At 41.3% G+C, this 27,634-nt stretch overlaps 2 protein-coding genes across 3 annotated transcripts in view; one reads left to right on the top strand and one right to left on the bottom strand.

The window, feature by feature from the left end:
• LOC139446122 (cysteine-rich DPF motif domain-containing protein 1-like) overlaps window positions 1-4,728 on the bottom strand; it is a 49,421-nt gene extending 44,693 nt beyond the window's left edge. Inside the window, exons 1-3 of the mRNA XM_071227404.1 lie at window positions 4,610-4,728; window positions 1,143-1,251; window positions 107-190 (exon numbers count right to left, since the gene is read on the bottom strand). Coding sequence (XP_071083505.1) covers window positions 107-190; window positions 1,143-1,251; window positions 4,610-4,728 — 312 coding nt within the window. The remainder of the gene's footprint in view (window positions 1-106; window positions 191-1,142; window positions 1,252-4,609) is intronic.
• An 8,942-nt stretch (window positions 4,729-13,670) lies between these two features.
• Window positions 13,671-27,634, top strand: part of LOC139444995 (stabilin-2-like) — a 207,475-nt gene continuing 193,511 nt past the window's right edge. For both annotated transcript variants that reach the window (XM_071226035.1, XM_071226034.1), the window contains exons 1-4: window positions 13,671-14,109; window positions 22,608-22,693; window positions 23,081-23,150; window positions 24,260-24,355. In XM_071226035.1, the coding sequence (XP_071082136.1) occupies window positions 13,755-14,109; window positions 22,608-22,693; window positions 23,081-23,150; window positions 24,260-24,355 (607 nt within the window). In that variant the 5' untranslated portion in view covers window positions 13,671-13,754. The remainder of the gene's footprint in view (window positions 14,110-22,607; window positions 22,694-23,080; window positions 23,151-24,259; window positions 24,356-27,634) is intronic.

Here is a 27,634-nt window from a genome sequence, read left to right as displayed (position 1 = left end):
AATAATTTCTTGTGCCTTTCCATTTGTTCTTTAAAGAAACTTCTGCTGCTGAGAGATCAAGGATCGTAAGGGAGATAACATTTGACATGAAAACATGGCTTCCTACCAGTTTTATTTCCTTGGGAAACTCATCGAGATGATCCGCCACACACCCCAAACAGAACCTCTTGGTGAAGAATAAACTGCAATCCTGTGAAAAGAGATTCAGGACAATGTAGCACATCTGCTTTTCAATCATTTTTGTTGTTCACATTGCTTGGGTTGATTTCCATACAAATATGTATGAGGAAGAATAGGACCCCCAAATGATATTAACTCCTTTAAAAGGAATCTATTCTTTCAAGCATGAACAATCAAAAAAAAAAGATCAATAACTAAAAATAACTAGAGAGTAACTCATTACATGATACCATCAATCTTTATACAAAAATAAACTGTCAAAATTCATCAAAATTCAAGGTATAATAAGCCTGGAAAAAAGTCAACTAAGACTGGGTCATATTCCAGGACACTGATTAGGTCAAAATATAGGACACTGACTCATTCATATTCTGGGACACAGGGAGAGAGGGAGAGAGGGAAAGAGGGAGGGAGGGAGGGAGGGAGGAGGGAGAGCCCAAAGTGGTACAGGCTTCAGATATTAGTAAGTTAAAGTTAATGAGGCTTGAAGCAATATTCCAGCCACATCAAGGCAGGGGACATCAAGGCAGGGGACACCAAGAAAGGGGCCTTCACTCATTGTACCCATGGCAGGGATTGTAGTACACCAGATCCAAGGCTGATATTTATTTTTTTTAGCCCCAAGCAGTAAATGATAATCATAATGTAACTATGTTAACAAGTGAAGCATCCAGATAATGACCTTGACTTTGAAAGAGAGTAAACAGGTGATTAATCATAAAATAAACCCTGAAAACTCTGAATTTTATTCTGATTAACTGAAACATAGTATGTTGCGGGAGTAAAATGTACTTAATATTCATAGCTTGAGAGAGTCTCAGGCACAAGGACCTTTTCAACATGTTCAAGAAACATATGATGACAAAAATTCAAAGACTCACTGAACCTGACCATGTGATCCATTTAGTTGCATTGTAAGACAAACATGCCCCTGAAACACCTGAGTACCCCCCTTCACTTACAGCAGCGATGCAGACTGGCTTGTTACACAGTGAACAGTGAGCTCCCAGGGTGATGAGGCTTCCCTCGGTACTGAACGGATCCTTCATCACATATGCCTCCTCCAACAAGCTGTTTTTCAAACACAAAAAGAGAGTGAGTGAGTGAGTGAGTGAGTGAGTGAGTGAGTGAGTATGGTTTTATGCCGTTTTTATCACTATTCCAGCAATATCACAGCAGGGGACAACTGGAATGGGCTTCACTCATTGTATCCATGTGGGGAATCGAACCCGGGCCTTAGGCGTGACAACCGAATGCTTTAACCACTAGGCTACCCCACCAGCCCAAGAAAAAGGGAGAACTGATAATCATCCATGAAAATTTTAAAAACATTACGAGCACCTTCGTTGGAGTGTGACGACACACCTGCTCCAAGGATCGATACATACAGTTTATACAGTGATATCAGAACTTAGATTTGTGTTGTTTTTGTGCCAGTTTCTCATGGTGCCCATTGCAAGGCTGACAAGAGGTGATTGCTAAAAGCCATTTGCGTTTTGAAATGACTAGTTAATTTAAGATTGTTGAAATAGTATTATGAAATCAGATTTAACACTTTGTTCCTTGAAAGAAGCAGAGTTAAAGATACCTCAAGTAGTTATAAGGCTGGATAATTGCAAAACAGAGTAAACATTACATTATGAAAAAACATCAATTGCTATGAGTTCATCTTAACTGATTGCTAAACCCTATGCCTAAATGAATGAGTGAGTGAATATGGTTTTATGCTGCTTTTAGCAATATTCCATCAACATCACAGCGGGGACACCACAAATGGGCTTCGCACATTGCACCCATATAGGCAATCAAACCCGGGTTGGCGTCACGAGCGTACACTTCAACCACTAGGCTACACGACTGTCCCACTATGCCCAGATAAAAACTTCTGAATCCGCCCATGGGCATATACAATGTACATGTATTGCAATTTTGAAATCAAATGTCACAATACACTTTCTGATAGTTTGGGCTTTGGTCGATTTTACATGAAAATTGTATGAATTTAGTTTAACTGACTATAACATGCCACATACTAATCCATTTTGCATTTTTTTTGCGAATTCTCTAAATAAATCAGAGGTGAAAATCATGAAAATTTACCTACTTGCTACCACCCAGGAATTGTCCAAAGATTTCATTGATGATTCCCAAATACTTTACTAATTCAAAAAAGCAGACACCTGATTACTTCATCAATTCAAATAAGCAGATCCCCAGTTACTTCACCAATTCAAAATAAGAGCCCTGATTACTTCACAATTCTAATTATAGCTCTGATTCCTTCACCAATTCCAATAAGAGCCCTGGATACTTCACCAATTCAAATAAGCAGATCCCTGAATACTTCACCAATTAAAAACAATGAAAAAAAAAGCCCTGATTACTTTACCAATTCAAATAAGCAGATCCCTGAATACTTCACCAATTCAAAATAAATCCCTGAATACTTCACCAATTCAAAATAAATCCCTGATTACCTAACCCGTTCAAAATAAAGCCCTGATTACTTCACCAATTCAAATAAGCAGATACCCAATTACTACACAAATTCAAATAATAGCCCTGATTCCTTCACCAATTCCAATACAAAGAGCCTTTATTATTTCACAAATTCCGATAAGAAAAGCCCTGATTACTTCACCATTGCAAATAAGAAGAGGCAGTTGAGGTGAAATGTGGTTTAATATTACGTTCAAGATTATTGCACTTACATAGTGATGTGCATGCATGTGTGCAGCGTGATGTGGTGTGGGTGTGCACACGCAGGTCCTTGTACTCGCCTGGACTAATTCCGGTTTTATAGTGCTAGCCCCTTGAGATACCATGTCACAGTTTAACACGGATACCACATTCAGAAACAGAATACTGACTCCTAAGTCGACCAAGATGACCAAATCCCCTTAATGCCAAGCACCACGCAGGGCAACAATAAACACCATCTTTTAATGTCGAACTACTGACCTTCAGCTCCGGGCAGATGCACCCTTAATGCCAAGCACCACGCAGGGCAACAACAAACACCATCTTTTAATGTCGAACTACTGACCTTCAGCTCCGGGCAGATGCATCCTTAATGCCAAGCACCACGCAGGGCAACAACAAATACCATCTTTATAATGTCGAACTACTGACCTTCAGCTCCGGGCAGATGCACCCTTAATGCCAAGCACCAGGCAGGGCAACAACAAATACCATCTTTATAATGTCGAACTACTGACCTTCAGCTCCGGGCAGATGCACCACCTACTTAACCACAGAGGTCTAGCATAGCCAGGAGTAGCCATACTGTAGCGTGCTTATAACACACTAGGTGTACACTCAACACCATTTCACACAATTCCTTTTGATATCTTGATGTAAAACAAACGAAAATGCCAAACCATCTGCACAGTGAATTGCGGTGCCTTAGACGACTGGGCCACCCGTAAGCCCAAGATGGGTAAAAAAAATTAAAAAATCGTAAAAAACCCGGACTCAACATTCTAACAATCAATATTTTCTTACTTTTTCTAAGCATCAACTCGGTCGCAATGCATCTTTAATGTACCATTTATCTTCCATGTCTGCAACATGTACTAGATGTGATCTTTATCCATTTGTCGGGTACTTGAGTCTTTGAGGTAGGAATTGAGTCCATCTAAACCCTGACCCATGCTCAAGTACTATAGAGTTCCTTTAACCGCACAGAAGCACACAAAGTAACAGTCACAACCTCCGTGCCCTGTCTAGACATGGGCACCAAGCAGCTTGTAGAACAGCACCAGGCAAACTGTAAAACTACATGCTAGATTGATCAACACCATAAATCTTGAGTGACTTTAGCAAAATCGTCATCGTTATAACCTAGCCCTCAGACTAGAGACAAAACCAGAGGGGTTGGGGAGAGACTTTTATTTCGCCAGCCACATGGCCGGTCCACACGTGCGGACTATCTTCACAGGCACGTCAGGTATTCATACGCGTTACTCTCACAGTACATAGTTCTAGGGTACGTCGGGTAATATAATACTTATCAAGATATTACAGGTATGTTTGAGGCATCAGGTATTTTAGTGATGTAATAAGTTATGGAATTAAAGTCATGTTATCAATACATCAACATTTTATTTAAAAGCAATCTGTTTAAATGTTTTAGCACAGCTGAAATATGCATAGAACAGTTAACAGTCTGTATAAAACACGAATGGGGTCAACATTGCCAAATAACTACAGTTTAAACAAAGTGGGGTTGTGCGTGTGCATCAATCAACCCATGAACGTCATGTGTTGCTTTACTGAAGACACTGAATTGTTGACAGACCTTAGGCACCAAAAAATAACGTACGTATTCTCTCGCGGCCTCGGTAATAAAGAGGTGCACGAAAACTGTGTACATGCATAAAATATTCAAACTAGCAAAAAATGCTTAAGAAAACGGCAAGACACGCACATCAGCGATTTGAGAAACGGGGGCTTGGCACCGTAGTAGCTATACTTCATCTTGAAGTTGCAGTTTGAACAAATAAATTCCTTTTCTTCCTCTTTGCCTTTTGACTTGGAGTCTTCCATTGCCAAAGTTCCGTCTGCTGCAGTCGGGAAAACACGTAGAGACAGCATGGCGTGTAGTTTCGTATAAAGTTATCAATCGCAGCACTTAAAATCACCATCACCATTTTATATACATTTGGACAATCTGTGATTAAATGGATCCGGTCTAATACTCAGGTGTATACGAAACCATACTTTTAGAATCACTTCGTAGGGCGGGTAATACAATTTCACAGTGCAACTTGTTTCAGCAAAGAATCACCATGGGCAGTAAATGTACCTAGCATGTGTACCTGAGATATAGCCCTTGGTTATACCACGCCCGTGGTCATACTACAATATCAATTTATACCTTTTTGCCTGTTACTGTTATTAATGTTGCCTGTTAATACATATCAGAGACCATGTACCGAAAAATAACATGATTAAGCATAGGACCATGTAACTGATAACAATAGCAAACAAACAGCCTTCGGCCTCTTCTGCGACTATGTTTGATGTTATTGTTGTTGTTGTTGTTGTCGTCGTCGTCGTCGTCATTATTATTATTATTATTATTATTATCATTATTATTATTATTATTATTATTATTCGTTTTATGGTCCTGTGGATTAAGTATTAAAGGAAGCACATGTTTAGAGACCATATACCGGCATATGGTCTCTGATATGTTTGATAACCAGCGGAGGCGACTATGCTTGTCGTAAGAGGCGACTAACAGGATCGGGTGGTCAGACTCGCTGACTTGGACGATGCAATTCATCGTATCCCAATTGTGTGGATTGATGTTCATGATATCAATTGCTATCCAGATTGTTTGGTCCAGACTCAATTATTTACAGACCGGGGGATGGGTGGTTGGTGTGTGGCTGGGTGTTACTGTTAGCCCCTGTTTTACTGAAAAATGATGTATGCCTTGCATTGTTGGGAAAAAATGTAACGTGCCCTTTTTCTTGAAGACAGTGATGCAGTTCATTATTTTATTTATTTTCAAGTAACAATAATTGAACACCTGTGTACGAAAATACTGAGCGTTGAAACATTGAAAAACAATATGCCAATCTCAAACCCAAATTCAATCAATGGCTGCTCCCTAATCCCACATACTTTTCAATACATGTAGGGTTTAGTCAAAGACGTATAGATCTACGTCTTTGGTTTAGTGAAAGGATGAGACATTCAATTTTATTTAGGAAATCCAACATGTCCAGAGAAATTTTGTTGGCTTCATGGTATGTAATTGAGGCACTGACCACAGTTTCAGATCATATACATGTATGTCCAAACGAATTTTCCAAAATGTGTGATCATATTGATAAATATCCTATGAAATGTTTATTAAATCATAAAAAATGTTCTAAGTCTCTATCAACATCACTGATTGATTGATGCATAAAATTGTGTTAAAGAATTTAATTGACCTGTTGGAAGATGTCTTGTTTTACAGATGAGCTTGCACAAAGGGTTTCCATAAAACTAATGTATACCTAAAGTGCTGTTTTTATGGAAAATGATTTAAGATAGAAAAAGGTGTAAAATCAACCTCTAATAGAATTGTTATTTTCAGCCTGAATCTTGTCACATTAAATAATAAATCTGTGAAACATATTAAAACACAGATTTGCCAGGCCTTGATGACTATGTGTTTAGTTATATTAATAAGAAAAGAAACTGAGCCAAATGACTAGTTTTCATAGGAAACATGACCCTTTTCTTCAACCTTGGAGAGAGAGAGGTGTTTCATGTAACTTTAAGGTCATTGCTGAGTGCGGCGTTAAACAACAAACTAACAAACACATCGTCTTGTCAGTGAGAAGAAGTGCAAGAAGCACTGGTAAAATCACTAAACAGGGCCATAGATCTAGTAGGTTCCCCTCTATGCCATGAAAATATTAACAAGTTACAACAGCAATTGTAAGCTATCATTGGAGAGACTAAGCCTTGAATAGATACAAGATTATTTCTATTAACATCTGTCCTGTGGGTGTCATGATTAATGGAAGTATTGATACAGTGCAGCTGTTTATAGCCAAATAGCAATGCTTTAGTTTGATCGTTGTTTAACGCTACGCCCAGTACCATGAAGGTGATCTGTCAATGATGGAGTCTGAACCAGACAATCCAGTGATTGAAATCATGAGCTTGATCTACGACCGATCCTGCTTATATAAAAGTCGCCTCTTATGACAAGCATTGGTTGCTGAAGATCTTTTCTAACCCAGATCCTCACGGTTGAAATAGCAATGTATTAAGTAAGGATAAATTATATGAATAAGCAAAGTCTTTATTTCAATTAGCAGTGACGTTTTAACTTGCTTGATGACGGTGTTACAACCTACATCAGAAACATTGCTCCTGATAAATAAGCTGTTCATCCATATATTTGATCCTTACTGAGTACTCTAACTTCTAAATGCTTCTCAAAAAGTTAGCAAGACATTTAGATGAATGAAATGTTAAGAAATACTGATAATTGCTAGTTAGGTAAATATTTAATTATTGATTTTCATGAAAAAACCCACAATGTTTGGACCTACATGTTATGATTCAGAGCATGTTTATATCTCAGAGCTACCTCCCTTTAAAACTTACAACCCCCCCACCCCACACCCCCCCCCCCCCCCCCCCCCCCCCACACCCCACCCCCCTTACATCAGAAACATTGCTCCTGATAAATAAGGTGTTCATCCATATATTTGATCCTTACTGAGTACTCTAACTTCTAAATGCTTCTCAAAAAGTTAGCAAGACATTGGTGAAATATAATATAGGTTTCAGACATTGATACATAGCTACAATGTAGATTATTTAGATGAATGAAATGTTAACAAATACTGATAATTGCTACTTAAGTAAATATTTAATTATTGATTTTCATGAAAAAACCCACAATGTTTGGACCTACATGTTATGATTCAGAGCATGTTTATATCTCAGAGCTACCTCCCTTTAAAACTTACACACCCCCCCCCCACACACACACACGTGCATGTTTCTCGCTCTATAAGTGCAGTAATCTTGAATGCGATGTTAAACCCCATTTTACCTTACCTCACCTTTTTTCAATTACCATTCCTATGATGGTCTAATGAAAGTCACACCAGTACCATCAATGTATTCGTAATTACACAAATGCTCATGATATCAATCGCTGGATTATCTGGTCCAGACTCGATTATTTACAGACTGCCTTGATACATCTGAAATATTGCTGAGAGCGGCGTAAAACAACAAACTAACCCCATAGATGATTGTCCCCCATGTCGTAATGAATGGTCCCTGAATCTTCCTTCCTGTCCATACAAGCTCACCAGCTTACACTCAGAGACTACAGGATAGTGTTACTGAATTTCTCTCAGATACCACTGTCAGAGGTTGCGTCGAGTCATTTGGTCTTGTATCTACATCTCAAACTCTTTGGTTGTGATTTGCAAAAGGAATAGAACTATAGGATGTTGCATTATTCCACAATTATGGGATTGTTAACAAATATTGGAGTTATGTATGTTATACTACAGGCTGCTGTGATATGTGCTATTATTCATGATGGGGCATCTGAACGATTCTGCAACCGAACGTTTACATCCAATTTTACCACGCAGTGCACCGCTTGTGTCCGCAATAAGGACGTGGAGTGTCCGTACAATGCCACTAAGCTGACCACTGGGAAGGGAATGGCCGACTGCATGTACATCGTGACACTCGGCGGGTCCAAGATTGTACAGCTGGCAGGCTGTCACCACCTGTGTTATCGCACGGAGATCTCCGTCCAGTGCTGCCCAGGGTACTGGGGCCCACAGTGTGAAGGTAAGGGTACCATGTGTTTATTTCTGATATTGCTAAAACCTGTGTTAAACCATACTCACTCCTTAGCAGCTTATTCAAATGGGTGAGTTGGTTTTAATCCATGATCATAGGTGTCTGGCGCGACTAAGGGACGCAACTCTTTATAGCCAACTGCAGCCATCCTTATGACATTCGAGTGACATGTATGTAGCATGGTACAAACTAGCATCTTAATGCAAAATGTGGAAAAAATCAGAGAAACTTCCAATAACCTGGTACCCTAAATACATATTCAAAAGCACAATGTTTCCCCTCCATAACACAGCAAACAGTTAACCGTGTCCCGTGACCTCTGACGGGTGTGAAAGTAGGGAGATAAACATCAGGTGTTTTCAGCTTTGCAGATTTCATTTTGAAATGATGGCTTCAGGTGGAGTGAGTTCGTGAGATGGGTTTAACGTTGCTTTGAACCGTATTCCAGTTATATCACAGCATGTCAGCTTAATGTGCCCTGCTTTTGGAGAATGCTTTGGATATTTTGATTTCCATTTAAATAGTAGAACTTTACACTGCTTTAGTTATATACACTATGACTGTGGTCTTCTTACTATCCTGACTGATAATGTGGACTGGACTGTCATACAAAAGTAAATCAATTACATATTCTGGTTTTGTGAATATGCTGATAATTTGGGGTGTTCCATTTTCAATAACAAACAGTCCTTCACATGTTGCCATGCAACTGGTGACACCCTTACAATAACATGCAAGACAGTTGCAAAAAATTATTTCTCATTTTTTATTCTACAACTAACAATGTCATGGTCCTGTTAATTCCCCACCTCCTTCTACAATAGGAAGCCAGGCAGCTGTCTAACACTTGAGCTTTACACCAGGAAGAGTGAGGAGGGTTTTCGTTCTGATAGTAGTGGAAGTGGTAACAGCCCTTACATGTAATCTGAGTATAGCAAAGCCTTGTCACAGTCACAAGTTGAACAATGTTACAACATGGTGTCCTGCCGAGTACTCTGTGTCACATGTTACAACAATGACACAATGTCCTGTTCTTGAAAGTATTTTAAGCACTATGGCCATGTCACATTACATCAATGTCATACATTGTTCGGTACTGGTTTGGGATACTTCAAGTTGACACCAATGAAGTGGGAAGAACAACTGCTTTTTCTATGGTAGTCCAATTTAAGTATTTTTTAATTTTCTTAAATTAAATTTGTTTTAATTCCCATGCTACAAAATCATGATTTACATAACCATAGTCCACATGGACAATGACTATTGGTCTTCCAAATTATACATTTAACACTGTTTAAAATGTGCAGATCAGTTAATAACCTGTCAAGGTAGGAATATTGTTTCTTTGCATATTTATATATTATCAGTGACTGTTTCAAATCAGTAATATAATTTTCTACAGAAATATTTGCATAATGAAACTTCTATATAAAATATTTTACATGAAGGTTCAGAAATTCAAATACAGCATCAGTATTATCGATTGAACCATATATAATTTTCTACTGAAAACCTGAATATTTGCATAATGAAACTTCTTTATAAAATATTTTACATGAAGGTTCAGAAATTCAATTACAGCATCAAATAATGAATTATTTGAAAGAGGTTGTTTTGTATACTTATTAAGGAATGTTTCATAATCTTTCATCATTTTATCAACATTACTGCAGCTTAAAAAGTAATGGATCATAGCATCTTCTGTTTCAAAACAGATCTGGTGTTTCACTTAAGTTGAACTTAAAAAGCCACTTTTCACAAGGAAAAATGTTATGTGTTTTGTTAAACCGCAGTTTCTTCAGCTTATAGGGTAGTGGAAGATCAAAACAAAAGCACATATCTTGCCCATTTGTGATGAGTCTACAAACTTATAAGGCACAATGATTTTCTTTTCAATCAAAATTAAATAAAATTGTTTAAACTTGTTCGTTTATAATCTTCCCTGTAGCTCTGGAGGTGCATCAAACAAAAACATAATTTGTTGTCTATAAGAGTCATACATACTGCACTTTATTGATCTTTTAACAGATCTTGTAATATTATCTATTTGTAATAGTCAGATTATATGCCTGTTGCAGTTCTTCTCCTTCCACTATCATCCAACAAATCTCTAACAATTGCAATTCCAGATTCGATCTGTGAAGATCCAGGTTAGAATAGGTCTTCAGCAATGTGGCTATTGTGCTTGTCATAAGAGTCAACTAACTGGATTGGGTGGTCAGGCTCGCTGACGTGGATGATGCATGTCATCGTATCCCATTTGCGTGGATCGATGCTCATGATGTCAATCACTGGATTGTCTGGTCCAGACTTGATTATTTGCAGACTGTCGTCATATAGCTGGATTATTGCTGATTGTGTCATTAAACAACAAAACAAACAAACAATTCCAGATTCTACCCAACATTCAATATAAATTTACATTTTATTTATTGTCACCAAATTATTGTTCCATATTATTTGGTTGTAAATATCATTTTTTATTTCTGCAATTTAAACCCAGCAATTCAACATGTATTTATAAAAGGATGGTAAAGAAATATTTAACTTAATAACATCATAATTACATCTAAAAGAAAATGGCAGTCCTCCAACTTTACATCCAACAGCTGCTGGAAGAAAAGAATTTTGGTATCCTTGCTAAACAAAGTGCTTTACTCATACATGTAAACTCTAAAGCCGTAGCCGCCGTGATATTGCTGGAATATTGCTAAAAGCGGCGTAAAACCATACTCACTCACTCACTCACTCTAAAGCCGTAGCTCCACAACATTGCTTTGAATTTATCATTGTTGTTTGTTCACTTTTTCCTTTTCGTAATTCCAGATAAATTTAACAATTCGAAATCAATTTTTTACATAATTTTGATGGCACTTGCATCATACTACTTTGGTAAACTGTTCTTGAACAACCTTCCCCTTTAAATAGGTTCCAAAAAGTGATAAATTCCTTGATGACCAAATCTTGAATCTTTCCTATATTTTTTAAACTAAGATTTTCAGTTGCCAGTGTACTAATATCTCTAAAAAGTTGAATTCCCAAACATTTCACCCCATTTTGTATTACCTCAATTCCATTGACTCCTTAGGGAGATTCTCAATGCTGTAGTACTGTTTTTTCACATTTATCTTTAAGCCTGTTATTTTTTGTGAGTTATTACATACTTCAACTCCATTAATTACAGAGCTCAAATGCTAAACAGTCAAATTTGCATCATCTGCAAAATAAATCCTTTTCACTTCCTAATCCCACATTTTGACCCCCTGAATATCCAGATTATTTCTAACTTTATTTTTTATCATTTCAGCACAGATTATAAATATATATGGACTTAAAGGGCCTCCTTGTCTGGCACCTCTGTATAAAGGAAACCAATGTGTTGCCTTATTATTGTCAATAACACAACTCGGAGGTTTATCCTATATGATGGAAATAAACTGACACATTTTGACCCCATAATTTAGATTTACCAAACATTTCTGCATATAATCCCATTCTATGGAGTCGAAAGCTTACTGAAAATCTAGAGATGTTTAAATCATCAAACAACTCAAACAGGTCCAATAAAAATCTAATATTCTCAACAATATATTTTTAAAAAAAAATGAATACTTCTCTCCTCTTGTTCAGCAAGGGTGGAAACTGGACTTTATAGTCATTTAACTCTTTAGCCTTGGAAAGATGTATGCAGTTCTGAGGATTGTTGTAGGGAGACAAGCATGAGGTACCAGGGAGATATTCTGACCTTGAATCCCCCACAGGGAGACAAGCATGAGGTACCAGGGAGATATTCTGACCCTGAATCGCCACAGGGAGACAAGCATGAGGTACCAGGGAGATATTCTGACCCTGAATCCCCACGGGGAGACAAGCATGAGGTACTAGGGAGATATTCTGTCCCTGAATCCCCACAGGGAGACAAGCATGAGGTACCAGGGAGATATTCTGACCCTGAATCCCCACAGGGAGACAAGCATGAGGTACCAGGGAGATATTCTGACCCTGAATCCCCACAGGGAGACAAGCATGAGGTACCAGGGAGATATTCTGACCCTGAATCCCCACAGGGAGACAAGCATGAGGTACCAGGGAGATATTCTGACCCTGAATCCCCCACAGGGAGACAAGCATGAGGTACCAGGGAGATATTCTGACCCTGAATCCCCCACAGGGAGACAAGAATGAGGTACTACGGAGATATTCTGACCCTGAATCTCCACAGGGAGACAAGCATGGGGTACGCAACAGATATTCTGACTCTGGTATGTATGTATTTATAGGTTCCTGTAATACACCAAGAGTATTGCTGACTGGGTCATAAAACAACTTTCACTAGTTATGTATAACCTATGTATAGCCCTTGTATAAGATGACCTTGTTGCAGCTTCTATTTGCAGCGCCTCATGGTTCAGTGGATAGAGCATTTGCCCAGAGAGTGAAAGGTCGGTGTTTCTATCCCTGTCAGCGTCAGGCCAAAAGACATTAAAAGATGGCATTTGTTGTTACCCTGCCTGGAACGAAGCATCAAGGAAAAACCATTAGGACTATAGGCTCTGAGTCTGTACTGTGTAGTGGGGTTATATAATGACAATGTAGATATCGCTTGATCTCACCCAAGGAATATCTCCTGTGGGATCCAGTTTTGGATGATAATAACCTTTACCCATTCACCACCATCTCTTCTTTTGTGTCCAATTCAAAATAGGCGACCTTGAAATAATTCCAGTATAATTACACCCATGAGAGAAATTCTGTGCGAATCAGGCTCAAAAACAATATATAAAAGTGAATGGATCCAGTTTATTAATCTTAATATAATTGAGATATAATACCCTGGAGTACAGAGGATGTGTTAATTCCTGCAGAAATTAGACAGGGCTAGTGCAGGAAGCTTGATACATTGTAGAAAGTCAGGAAAGATGAGATGGTAGAACTTTGCAAGATGGCAGTGACAGACAACATCACATGGGAGTCCAACTTCCTTTGGTACTTGCAGAAACAGTCAAACAATTTTCAAGTATGGCCTTAATTATGTCATATGAAGTGTATAAACCAAACTTCCTTCCTGTTCTTAAGGGTCCACCAGCTTACACTCAGAGGCGAGAGGATTGTGTTACTTACTGAATTTCTGTCAGATACCACTGTCAGAGGTTGCTTGGAGTCATTTAGACTTGTATCTACATCTCACACTCTTTGGTTGTGATTTGCAAAAGGAATAGGAGTATTGGATGTTGCATTATTCCACAATTATGGGATTGTTAACAAATATTGGAGTTACGTATGTTATAATACAGGCTGCTGTGATATTTGCTGTTATTCCTGATGGCTCGTCAGAACGATTCTGCAACAGAACTTTTACATCCAATTTTACCACGCAGTGCACGGCTTGTGTCCGCAATAAGGATGTGGAGTGTCCGTACAATGCCACTAAGCTGACCACTGGGAAGGGATTGGCCGACTGCATGTACATTGTGACACTCGGCGGGTCCAAGATTGTACAGCTGGCAGGCTGTCACCACCTGTGTTATCGCACAGCGATCTCTGTCAAGTGCTGCTCAGGGTACTGGGGCCCACAGTGTGAAGGTAACGTTCTAACTTGCATCACAGATCCAGAGGGGTGCACATCCACCCTCAACCCATTTTACAGCCACCTTCCATGTACCCCTGTCAGGCAGAGAATCTGAGACACAATATTTCCCCAGTCCTCTATTCTTGTCTTGTGGTGAGGATTCCGTGCCAGAATAGGTCCCAAGAACCCAATGGTTGTCTCCAGTGGGGATTCCAGGAAAGAACAGGTCCCCCTTACCCCATGATTGTCTCCAGTCTACAAGCTGATTTTGTCTTTCTGTTAAAAGTAAATGCACAGAAAGTGACAGAATGGAAAACTACATTTAACAGGTTCATTGTACACAATTTAATTTCTCTCTTGTTCAAAGTGCAGATTCAATCTGACCCGTGAAGGTCCAGGTTAGAACAGGTCTTCAGCAACCCATGCTTGTCATTGGCTGCAGTAAATGCACAGAAAGTGAAAGAATGGAAAACTAAATTTAACAGGTTCATTGTACACAATTTAATTTCTCTCTTGTTCAAAGTGCAGATTCAATCTGACCCGTGAAGGTCCAGGTTAGAACAGGTCTTCAGCAACCCATGCTTGTCATTGGCTGCACGTGACTTTGCTGATGAATATTTGCATATTCCTATATGCAAGGGGTTGGGGTATGGTTCTCTGTAGGAGGTGACAGTATGGAGTCGATGGCTTGTGGTATATACAAGTTTGTTTTATACAGGTAGCACATAGTAGTGGTGGGGGCACGGGTGGCCCAGTCGTTTAAGTCGCCGTGATTTGCTGTGCAGAGTTGCGTCCCTTGGGTATGCCAGAAACCTATGATTGTGGCTTCGAATCCCTGTTCGCCCCGATTATGTTTCTGGGTTTGTCAGCACCATACCCATGCTCCTGGGTTTCACCGAAGTGGTAACAAACAAACAAACACACAAACAAACCATATTAAAGCAATCCTACATTTCATCTTTTATAGGGGCATGGTTGAGTTGCGTCTCTTCTGAATTCCAGAAACCTCTGATCGTGGGTTCGAATCCAATTTTAGACCGGAATAGCTTGAGGCTTTCCTCCCACGTGTCACTGACCGGCCATGGTATAACTATCTCTGTTTAAACTATCATTGAGGCGGTCGGGTAGCCTAGTGGTTAAAGAATTCGCTCGTCACGCAGAAGACCCGGGTTCGATTCCCGACATGGGTACAATGTGTGAAGCCCATTTATTGTGTCCCCAGACGTGATATTGCTGGAATATTGCTGAAAGCGGCGTAAAACCATACTCACCCACTGACTCACTCCAACTTGCATTAAACCAAACTCATTGGTGTCCACTTGAAGTATACCACATCAGTCTTTAATCATGTATAACATTGATGTAATGTAACATGGCCACAGAGCTTAGGCTGTCCATATTTTCTTCTTTGTTTCCCACCTCCCATCTGCCCTGAATTTTTATTCCGATGTGAAATTATAAAAAGTTTTCTCATCTCAATTTCCCCGCCGCTGTGGAAATTTATGCCCCGATGTAATGAAAAAAAGAATTCTTACCATTGCACACTCATAAACAAAAACTCATTGAAAAAATACCCACCTGTGAAGATTCAGGTTAGAATAGGTCTTCGGCAACCGTGCTTGTCGTAAAAGGTGACTATGCTTGTGATAGGAGGTAATTAACGGACCTGGCTGGTCAGGCTCGCTGACTTGGTTGATGCATGTCATCGTATCCCAATTGCATAGATCGATGCTCATGATGAAAATCACTGGATTGTCTTGTCCAGACTCGATTATTTACAGACCGCCATCAAATAGCTGAAATATTGCAGAGTGCGGCATTACACAACAAACAAATAGCTTTCCTCAGCTTTATTTCTTAAAAATTGATTTCCGAAGTAAAGCGGATCGTCTACAGCATAAATTGATTTAAAGACTATTACCAAGTGTTCTAAATTTTAATATTTCATAAAATAAACTGGGCGGCAAAAGAAAGTATAGGTTGAGTTCCATGATCGAAAAATAACAAGAAGAGGCTTTATTGTGAATTATAATATAATCTAGGGAGGGGTAACAAATGATTGATCAACCACAGTTTGAATGAAATTGTGCAATCACAAGCTCAAGGTAAACAATGGAGGGGTAAGAAATTTCTTTTTCAAAAGTTGTCTGAAATGTAACCAAAAAATTGTCAGACACACTACAAGTTCATTGTCGACACAGCTGCCTCAATGCATGCTGTGATACGCCGCCTCATCGATGACGTCAGTCTTCTGATGACGTGGACTGGAATCTGTTGCCACTCGTCTCTCAGGGCCTGCTGCAATTCTTGTCTGTTGACGGGAGGTTGATGGCGTGCTCTAATCTGTCTGTCAAGATGGTCCCACAGATGTTCAATAGGATTCATATTGGGTGAGTGGGCAGGCCAGGACAAAACGTCAATGCTCTGCTGGTTTAGAAAGTTCTGAGTCAGTCTTGCAGTATGGTGCCTGGCATTGTTGTGTTGAAACAATGTCCACAACTGGCTGCAACACTTGGTCTCTGTACTGCACATCGTTCAGGTTTCCCTGTATAATCACCAAATCAGTCTTCTGATCTCCACAAATACCGATTCATACCATGACACCTCCCCCGCTGAATGGATGGACCTCTCGAATACACGCCAGAGCCAAACGTTCCCCTCTGTGTCGATAAACTTTTTCTCTGCCGTCATTTCAAAACAAGTTAAACCGACTTTCATCAGTAAACAGCACTCGATGCCAATTTCTCACTTGCCAGCGTCGAACCTGCCTCGCCCATCGCAGTCTCAGGCGTCAATGTTGAGCAGTCAGTACCATTCCTTGGAAAGGACGATACGGTCGGATTCCAGCAGCACGAAGTCGTCGTAGTACTGTACGTTGGCTAATGGGATGTCCCGACGCTGTTGCTGCCGTCGCTGTCGCCATTACGAATCTGTTTCTCAGGTGAATGAGCCGTATCTGACCATCTTCCAGTGGTGTTGTCACTCGGAATCGTCCGGCTCTAGGCCTGTCCTGTGTCCTCCCTGTCTGCCTGTACCATTGAATCAGCCTGGCTACTGTCAATGGTGTACAACCAAACCTTCTGGCAATTTGGGCCTGTGTTGTCCCCATTTCGGCCATACCGATGGCTCTCTCTCTGTGCTCCTGTGACAGTCGTGGCATTTCTTTTGTGCGCTTTCATCATGTGTCGTTATACCCAGCAGACGACCGCATTTATACAGCTAACATGCACGTGCAGTTTATGCCATAGGCGGGAAACCTGTTTTTTTGTCACCGTACGAGCGCCGTCAAAGGTGGTGCGTTTGGGTGAGGTGTTTTTTGGTACCTGTTCCTGGGCAGTCATATTCCCAATACCCACTTTCCACTAGTTATCGCTGTTTTTAAAACAAATTGCCAACCTATACTTTCTTTAGTCGCTTAGTTTATGTTACACATTTGTGAAAAACATTTTTATATATTTTCTTCTTTCTTTTTTTCCGCCCAAACGCTCTCCTAATGGTTGAGGATGTAGATGAGAAACACAATGCAATATGGATGACCTTAAAACACTTTCAAGTACAGGTTGTAACATGTGACACAGAGTACTCGGCAGGACGCCATGTTGTAACATTGTTCAACTTGTGACTGTGACAAGGCTTTGCTATACTCAGATTACATGTAAGGGCTGTTACCACTTCCACTACTATCAGAACGAAAACCCTCCTCACTCTTCCTGGTGTAAAGCTCAAGTGTTAGACAGCTGCCTGGCTTCCTATTGTAGAAGGAGGTGGGGAATTAACAGGACCATGACATTGTTAGTTGTAGAATAAAAAATGAGAAATAATTTCTTATTGCTCTCACAACTGTCTTGCTTGTTAATGTGAGGGTGTCGCCAGTTGCATGGCAACATGTGAACATCTTCCCTAGGCACGAGAGTTAACTGACTATAAAAGTCTAGTTTCCACTCTTGCCGAACTAGGCTGATATTATGCAGTTACATTTTGGCTGGACTAACGAGTCTATACATAGTCCAGTCAAAACCACGCAGCGAAATCAAAATCCTGTTCGTAAACTGTCATGCAGAGTTTGGTCGATTGCAGGATTTCCAAAGCATGTGCACCGCCAACTTGTTGTCAACAGATATTTTCCAAATCTTTCAAAGTTTTTAATCGAGATGCTCACGTGATTTGATGCACTTCACGATGTAAGACCAGTTTTGTCGCAATATAGATCTTGATTTGCGATAAGATCGTCTTCACTGCGTGCTGCCATTTTGTTTGAAGCAAATGCAAGTGATATGCGAGGTGGAATCTGATTGGTCCATAGGAGAGGTATAGAAGGGACATAACTCAGAACAGCCACTGGTGGCACTACGATCGAGCCCAGGAATTCCAGCCTAGTTCGGCAAGGATGGAAACTGGACTTTTAAAGTCAGTTAAATCTCTTGCCTAGGAAAGATGCATGTGAAGGACAAATTTATGGTTTGTTATAGAAAATGGAACACCACAAATTATCAGCATATTCTCAAAGCTAGAATATGTAAATGATTTACTTTTGTATGACAGCCCAGTGTCCATATTATCAGTCAGGATAGTAAGAAGACCACAGTCATAGTGTATATAACTGAAACAGTGTAAGGTTCTACCATTTAAATGTAAATCCAAATATCCAAAGCATTCTCCAGAAGCAGGGCACATTAAGCTGACATGCTGTGCAGTAACTGAAATAATGTTAAATCAATCTCGCTCCCTCACTACTCCTGAAGCCATCATTTCAAAATGAAATTTGAAATTACTTAATTACAGTCTGATGGTAAGAAGATCATCATTATAGCGTAACTAAAGCAGTGTAAGGTTCTACCATTTAAATGGAAATCGCAATATCCAAAGCATTCTCCAGGAGCTCGGATGGTTCAGTCTCAGGTGCTGCAATACGCTGTGAAGAGTTGTGTCCCTTGGGCATGACAGACACCTATGATCATGTGTTCAAACCGGTTCATCCCGATAATGTTTCTAGGTTTGTCAGCAGCATACCTGTGATATAACTGAAATATTGTTTAAAGCAGTGTTAGCCTAACTCACTTTCTCACTACTCCTGAAGCCATCGTTTCAAAATGAAATCTGCAAACCTGAAAACACCTGATGTATGTCTCCCTCCCTTCACATCTCTCAGTGGTCATGGGACACGGTTAACTGTTTCCTGTGTTGCTGTGTGATGGTGGGAAAACAATTGGCTTTTAAATATGTATTTAGTGTACCAGGGTATTGCAAAATGTTTTCTTTCACTGATTGTTTACCCCTTTTTGTATTAAGTATCAGAACACAGAAGATGCTAGTTGTACCATACAACATATATGTCACTTAAACGGTCAGAAGATGGCTGCAGTTTGCTGTAAATGCATCCCTTAGTCATACCAGACACCTACGATTGTGGATTTGAATAAGCCTTAGGCCCAATTCACTCACTCACTTGAATGAACTGCTGAGGTGTGAGTATGATTGAACGCCACTTTTAGCAATATTCCAGAAATATCATGGTGGGAGACCCCAGAAATGAACTTCTCACATTGTAACCATGTGAGGACTCAAACACGCTGCTGAGGAAGTGATAATATATTTTTTAATCATTTTTATCAGTCAAGGCATGTTTGAAACAACAGGCTGGCACTCCTAGAGGTGTATGTTGTGGTATACATGTAAACACCCCTGGCAGTACATGCATCTGTACGTCAGTGTAATGCAGACACTTGACCAACCATCTGTAGTGGTCAGCAGGGTCCGAAATAACTGCCTGCCCACCTGTCTGTGGCTTGTAATTTTACTGTTCGGCTGCATGAAATTTCCCTCCACCTGCCTGACTGTCTGGCAGATAGTTTTAAAACGTATTCACAAGGAGTTACAATTAGTACCTCCTTGTAGATTCTCAAGTACTGGGGGGCACGGGTGGCCCAGTCGTCTAAGGCGCTGCAATTCGCTGTGCGGAGTTGCATCCCTTGGGCACGCCAGAAACCTATGATTGTGGGTTTCGAATCCCAGTTCGCCACGATTATGTTTTTAGGTTTGTCAGCACCATACCCATGCTCGTGGGTTCCACAGAAGTGGTAAACGTCTGAGACCTGCATCACTTGGGGCTTTCCTCCCACATTAAGCTGACACGCCGTGATATAACTGGAATACTGTTAAAAGCGGCGTTAAACCAAACTCACTCACAAACACACATAGTGGTAGTGGTAGTGGTCTCCCATTTTCATCGCTGGACCAAAGTGAATATATGCAAGGTCTCCTGACACGGATGAAGTCATAAGTATAACAGTAATTAATCAGGGACATAGTTGTATAGCGCCCATGGCGATATTTGCTAATATATCGGCTAGTGAACAATCCCAATTAGCATCCTTTCCTATTGATCAATGTACACAAGACTTATTTATTTGTGTATAATACGCACTCGTGTGTTATATGCACCCTTAATTATGGTCAATTAAATTCTGGAAAATATACCCATCGTGTATAATATGCACAGATTCCTCTTTTATATCATTTCAGGCTGTCAGCATAAACCACAAAATTTACAATCTTTCCACTCTGTTTTTTCTCTCACCAAAATTATATTCTAATAAGAGCCCCCTATTTCTAATTTTGAGAGTGCCCTGGGCACTGATTACGTCGAACAGGGTAAATGTTTGCATTATTTCAACTGAATCAAGACGCGATTTGTCACTTATCTTTCTTGCGTTTTTCAATATTAATAACATCTGAATGTGGGCAGGTAACATTGAAGATGGGCAGGCAACACTTATGGGTCACCTGCCTGCCTGTCTTCGACTGTTGGGTTTTAAAATGATTTCAATTATCAGTGGTCAGTGACAATAGCAACACAGTGTAGATAGTCACCAGCTATGTGTCTACTTGGCAGGAAGTGTCTCATTACCTAGTATACTACCGACGACGCCAACTTGAGTGCAGTACAGTGACTGGGCCTCTGGTCAAACTGCTACAAACTTCCTCATCAGTGGAAGTGTTGAAATTTCATTAACGTGGACACAGCCAGTAGAACCCAATAATGACATTGTCCATTTTCAAGATATTGTTGAGTTTGAAAACCCATTCTTCTCTGGCCTTATAAAACTAATGATTATTGAGATCATTTAAACTTTTGTAATTATAATGAAATACCAATTATAATATACTATTACTAAAACACTGTTAGATCAGAGGCATTTTGTTGTTATTTGAGATAAGCCTATCACCAAAATGGTTTACTGTTTGTAAAATTTGTAAAAAAATTCAACAAGTTTATTTAACAAACATTAATGTTTATTCTCAAAGAAAGTTTACATGAATTTTAAGAATGGAACAACTACTTGCGATATATATATATACAAATGCTCTGTGAAAAATCCTATGATAAACTGACATATCCATTATTATTTTTGAAAAAAACAATATTCTTTAAAAAAAATGTTGTTTTTTTATCTGTTACCATCGTAAAAAAGAATTCTGTGAAGTCTTCAGGATGCGTCATCCTGACAGCCATAGTATTCACAGATGACTGCCTTTCAGTTTAATATACGTGACATAAACACAATTATTTCTTGGAATTATCATGCTACAGTACTTCCGATTTTAGCTGCGCTTTGGGTTCTGCATTCTATCCATCTCTGTTATAATTACATGTGTTCACATTTGCCTTTATTATTAATCAACTATCAGAATTTGTTTTTATGCTTTCCTTTTTATCATGTTCTTTTGTTTTTCATGTAGTTTGTGGTTTCTTTTATTGTGATTGTATGTCTAATTAGTTTCCCTGTTTTCCATGTTGCACATTAACACTATACAGGAACATCGCTCATAAACACACCCAAACATTTGTTCCTGTCAACAGGAACTTTTCACGACAGGGTCGGAACATTTCCACTGCAAGTTTATGTATTTAATAATGATGTTTATTCCGGGGCAGAACTAATTTTGGGCGGAACAAAAACATGCTTACAGAGGAACATGGCAACAACTTACAGCCAACATCAACATTATTTGGTCACCTTTACAACATCCATATTATTTTATCCTTCTGTGCTTCAATAACTTCCTAATTTCAAAATTTCCTTTATGTTTGTTTGTTTATTTGTTGTTTTACACTGCGATCTGCAATATTACAGCTATATGACGGCGGTCTATAAATAATCGAGTCAGGACCAGACAATCCAGTAATTGACATCATGAGCATCGATCCACGCAATAGTGATATGATGACATGCATCTACCAAGTCAGTGAGTCTGACCCCCCGATCCCATTAGTCTCCTCTTATGACAAGCATGGGTTGCTGAAGACCTATTCTACCCCGGATCTTCACAGGTCCAAAATTACCTTTAGATGGATGTTTTAGGGCCATGGAGAATTGCAATGTATCAATAGTTACAAGAGTTATCCCCCCCCACCCCCCTCTGAGTCGGGTCAAGGTCAGTATAGACATTACACCTCCAGCAAGAACAAGCATACTGAGGTGCTGCTAACTCCCCTTGTGTCTTACTTCAGAGTGTCCTGGCGGCGCCGACAATGTGTGCAGTGGTCACGGCCTGTGCAGTGAGGGTATTGATGGGATTGGCACTTGTGACTGTGATGTAAGTGAGAGTACTGGAACAACGCAACACAAAATATACCCCACAATATTGTCATATTCTGTCATATCACAAAACATGTGTTTTTTCACAATGTGAATGTTTGACATTGCTACTGTGCAGTTATATACCCCTGTGGCACATGCATTTCTACCAGCAATGCCATCACATGATTTTACATTTTTTTGCATTTTCTCAAAAATGTGAACATTGTCAGTAAAACTTACAGGTACAACAATGATGTGTTTGTGCCTAATTGGGTTTGAACCAGTACAACTAGTTTAAAATCACATTATTTTCAAATGTGCAAAGTTTCTTTTGCGCTTCAGTTGATATTTCATCATATTAGATAGTTCAATGCATGATATCCAATAAGTGATTCTTTTTCAGGAGAATTTCACTGGTACAGTGTGTGAGCTGTGTACCAACAATACGCTCTATGGCCCCAACTGTACTGAAGGTGGGTAGAAAAGTGGATTTTGTTTATCATCTAAGATCTTCCTAATCTTCTTCTGACCCGAAAAAGATCCGGGGTAGAATAGGTCTTCAGCAACCCATGCTTGCCATAAAAGGTGACTATGCTTGTCGTAAGAGGCGACTAACGGGATCGGGTGGTCAGGCTCGCTGACTTGGTTGATGCATGTCATTGATCCCAATTGCATGGATGCTCATGATATCAATTACTGGATTGTTGTCTGGTCCAGACTCGATATTTTACAGACTGCCATCATATAGCTGGAATATTGCTGAGTGCGGCATTAAATAACAAACAAACAAACAACAAACAAATCTTTTCTGACCCCAAAAGACCCGGGGTAGAATTGGTCTTCTGCAGCCCATGCTTCCCATAAAAGGCGACTATGCTTGTCGTAAGAGGCGACTAACGGGATCGGGTGGTCAGGCTCGCTGACTTGGTTGATGCATGTCATCGATCCCAATTGCGTTGATCGATGCTCATGATATCAATTACTGGATTGTTCAGACTCGATTATTTACAGACCGCCATCATATAGCTGGAATATTGCTGAGTGCAGCGTTAAACAACAAACAAACAAAACATCTTCTTTTCTAATTGTAACCATATACTTATCTGTTCTTTTTTGTGGCCACTTTGGGCAAGGCAACAATAACAAGTCTCACCTTCCTTTCTATGACCGGGGACACGGGTGGCCCGGTCGACTAAGGCGCCACGATTCTCTGTGCAGAGTTGCATCCCTTGGGCATGCCAGAAACCTATGATTGTGGGTTCGAATCCCGGTTTGCCCCAATTATGTTTCTAGGTTTGTCAGCACCATACCCAGGCTCGTGGGTTTCACCGAAGTGGTAAACGTCTGAGACCTGCATCACTTGGGGCTTTCCTCCCACATTAAGCTGACACGCCGCGATATAACTGGAATACTGTTAAAAGCGGCGTTAAACCCAGCTCACTCACTCACTCACCTTTCAATGACCATTGAAAAACTCCTTTTGCTGGATCCCACAAAACAAGAATATTTGTTTGAGCCAGTTGAAGTTGCTGTTAAATGTTTTGGTAATGAATCCTTCATGTTACCTTTGTGTGTGTCGTAGAGTGCCAGTGTGGGAATGGTACATGTAACAATGGAGTGTTTGGAGATGGATCATGTGACTGCTTTAGTGGCTTCACCGGAGACTACTGTGATATCAGTAAGTATTCCCTGTCTACAGATACCCTGGGCAGACACAATACCTCCCCAGTACCTCTGCTTGTTTCATTGTGGAGATTCCATGTCAGAATAGGTCCTTAATACCACTGCTTGTCTCCCTGTGGGAATTCCGGGTATGAACAGGTCCCCAGTTCCTCTGCTTTTCTCCCTGTAGTGCTTCCAGGTCAGAATAGGTCCTCAGTACCTCTGCTATTCTCCCTGTGTGGATTCTGGGTCAGAATAGGTCCCCAGTACCTCTGCTTGTCTCCCTGTGGGGATTCTGGGTCAGAATAGGTCCCCAGTACCTCATGCTTGTCTTCCTGTGGGGATTCTGGTCAGAATAGGCCCTCAGTTCCTCTGCTTGTCTCCCTGTGGGGATTCCAATACAGAATAGGTCCCCAGTTCCTCTGCTTGTCTCCCTGTGGGGATTCTGGGTCAGAATAGGTTCCCAGTACCTCATGCTTGTCTCCCTGTGGGGATTCTGGTCAGAATAGGTCCCCAGTACCTCATGCTTGTCTCCCTATGGGAATTCTGGTCAGAATAGGTCCTCAGCCCTCTGCTTGTCTCCCTGTGGGGATTTTGGGTCGGAATAGGTCCCCAGTACCTGATGCTTGTCTCCCTGTGGTGATTCTGGTCAGAATAGGCCCTCAGTTCCTCTGCTTGTCTCCCTGTGGGGATTCCAATACAGAATAGGTCCCCAGTTCCTCTGCTTGTCTCCCTGTGGGGATTCCAATACAGAATAGATCCCCAGTTCCTCTGCTTGTCTCCCTGTGGGGATTCTGGTCAGAATAGGTCCCCAGTACCTGATGCTTGTCTCCCTGTGGGGATTCTGGGTCAGAATAGGTCCCCGGTACCTCATGCTTGTCTCCCTGTGGGGATTCTGGTCAGAATAGGCCCTCAGTTCCTCTGCTTGTCTCCCTGTGGGGATTCCAATACAGAATAGCTCCTCAGAACCCCTGCTTGTCTCCCTATGGGGATTCCGGGTCAGAATAGGTCCCCAGTACCTGATGCTTGTCTCCCTGTGGGGATTCTGGTCAGAATAGGTCCCCAGTACCTGATGCTTGTCTCCCTGTGGGGATTCTGGTCAGAATAGGCCCTCAGTTCCTCTGCTTGTCTCCCTGTGGGGATTCCAATACAGAATAGGCCCTCAGTTCCTCTGCTTGTCTCCCTGTGGGGATTCCAATACAGAATAGCTCCTCAGAACCCCTGCTTGTCTCCCTATGGGGATTCCGGGTCAGAATAGGTCCCCAGTACCTGATGCTTGTCTCCCTGTGGGGATTCTGGTCAGAATAGGCCCTCAGTTCCTCTGCTTGTCTCCCTGTGGGGATTCCAATACAGAATAGGTCCCCAGTTCCTCTGCTTGTCTCCCTGTGGGGATTCTGGGTCAGAATAGGTCCCCAGTACCTCTGCTTGTCTCCCTGTGGGGATTCTGGTCAGAATAGGTCCCCAGTACCTCTGCTTGTCTCCCTGTGGGGATTCTGGGTCGTAATAGGTCCCCAGTACCTCATGCTTGTCTTCCTGTGGGGATTCTGGTCAGAATAGGCCCTCAGTTCCTCTGCTTGTCTCCCTGTGGGGATTCCAATACAGAATAGGTCCCCAGTTCCTCTGCTTGTCTCCCTGTGGGGAATCTGGGTCAGAATAGGTTCCCAGTACCTCATGCTTGTCTCCCTGTGGGGATTCTGGTCAGAATAGGTCCCCAGTACCTCATGCTTGTCTCCCTATGGGAATTCTGGTCAGAATAGGTCCTCAGCCCTCTGCTTGTCTCCCTGTGGGGATTTTGGGTCGGAATAGGTCCCCAGTACCTGATGCTTGTCTCCCTGTGGGGATTCTGGTCAGAATAGGCCCTCAGTTCCTCTGCTTGTCTCCCTGTGGGGATTCCAATACAGAATAGGTCCCCAGTTCCTCTGCTTGTCTCCCTGTGGGGATTCCAATACAGAATAGATCCCCAGTTCCTCCGCTTGTCTCCCTGTGGGGATTCTGGGTCAGAATAGGTCCCCAGTACCTGATGCTTGTCTCCCTGTGGGGATTCTGGTCAGAATAGGCCCTCAGTTCCTCTGCTTGTCTCCCTGTGGGGATTCTGGGTCAGAATAGGTCCCCGGTACCTCATGCTTGTCTCCCTGTGGGGATTCTGGTCAGAATAGGCCCTCAGTTCCTCTGCTTGTCTCCCTGTGGGGATTCCAATACAGAATAGCTCCTCAGAACCCCTGCTTGTCTCCCTATGGGGATTCCGGGTCAGAATAGGTCCCCAGTACCTGATGCTTGTCTCCCTGTGGGGATTCTGGTCAGAATAGGTCCCCAGTACATCATGCTTGTCTCCCTGTGGGGATTCTGGTCAGAATAGGCCCTCAGTTCCTCTGCTTGTCTCCCTGTGGGGACTCTGGTCAGAATAGGCCCTCAGTTCCTCTGCTTGTCTCCCTGTGGGGATTCCAATACAGAATAGCTCCTCAGAACCCCTGCTTGTCTCCCTATGGGGATTCTGGGTCAGAATAGGTCCCCAGTACCTGATGCTTGTCTCCCTGTGGGGATTCTGGTCAGAATAGGCCCTCAGTTCCTCTGCTTGTCTCCCTGTGGGGATTCCAATACAGAATAGGTCCCCAGTTCCTCTGCTTGTCTCCCTGTGGGGATTCTGGGTCAGAATAGGTCCCCAGTACCTGATGCTTGTCTCCCTGTGGGGATTCTGGTCAGAATAGGCCCTCAGTTCCTCTGCTTGTCTCTCTGTGGGGATTCCAATACAGAATAGGTCCTCAGAACCCCTGCTTGTCTCCCTGTGGGGATTCTGGGTCAGAATAGGTCCCCAGTTCCTCTGCTTGTCTCCCTGTGGGGATTCTAGGTCAGAATAGGTCATCAGTACCTTTGCTTATCTCCCTGTGGGGATTCTGGGTCAGAATAGATCCCCAGTTCCTCTGCTTGTCTCCCTGTGGGGATTCTAGGTCAGAATAGATCCCCAGTACCTCTGCTTGTCTCCCTGTGGGGATTCCAGTACAGAATAGGTCCTCAGTACCTCATGCTTGTCTCCCTGTGGGGATTCCAATACAGAATACCTCCACCGCACCCCATGCATTCTGCTGGGTTCATTCCACAAAATATGTTCTTTGTCATTTCTATACATGATATGTTGGTATGTACTTTGTGTATGTTAAAGAAAGGTAGTCACATGGTTTTTAAAATACTAATTTCTGGGGCTGTTACGATTCGTATTCGTTACCCTATATTCGTGATACGAATCGTATTCACCTCATAGTGTATACTTTGCAGCCATACTAATTACTCAGATTGTTTC

This window comes from Haliotis cracherodii, unplaced genomic scaffold, assembly GCF_022045235.1.
Source record: "Haliotis cracherodii isolate W230 unplaced genomic scaffold, xgHalCrac1.p SCAF_6, whole genome shotgun sequence".
Lineage (NCBI taxonomy): Eukaryota > Metazoa > Mollusca > Gastropoda > Lepetellida > Haliotidae > Haliotis > Haliotis cracherodii.
Note: the sequence above shows the minus strand (reverse complement) of the source record. Positions and strands in the feature narration are given on the sequence as shown.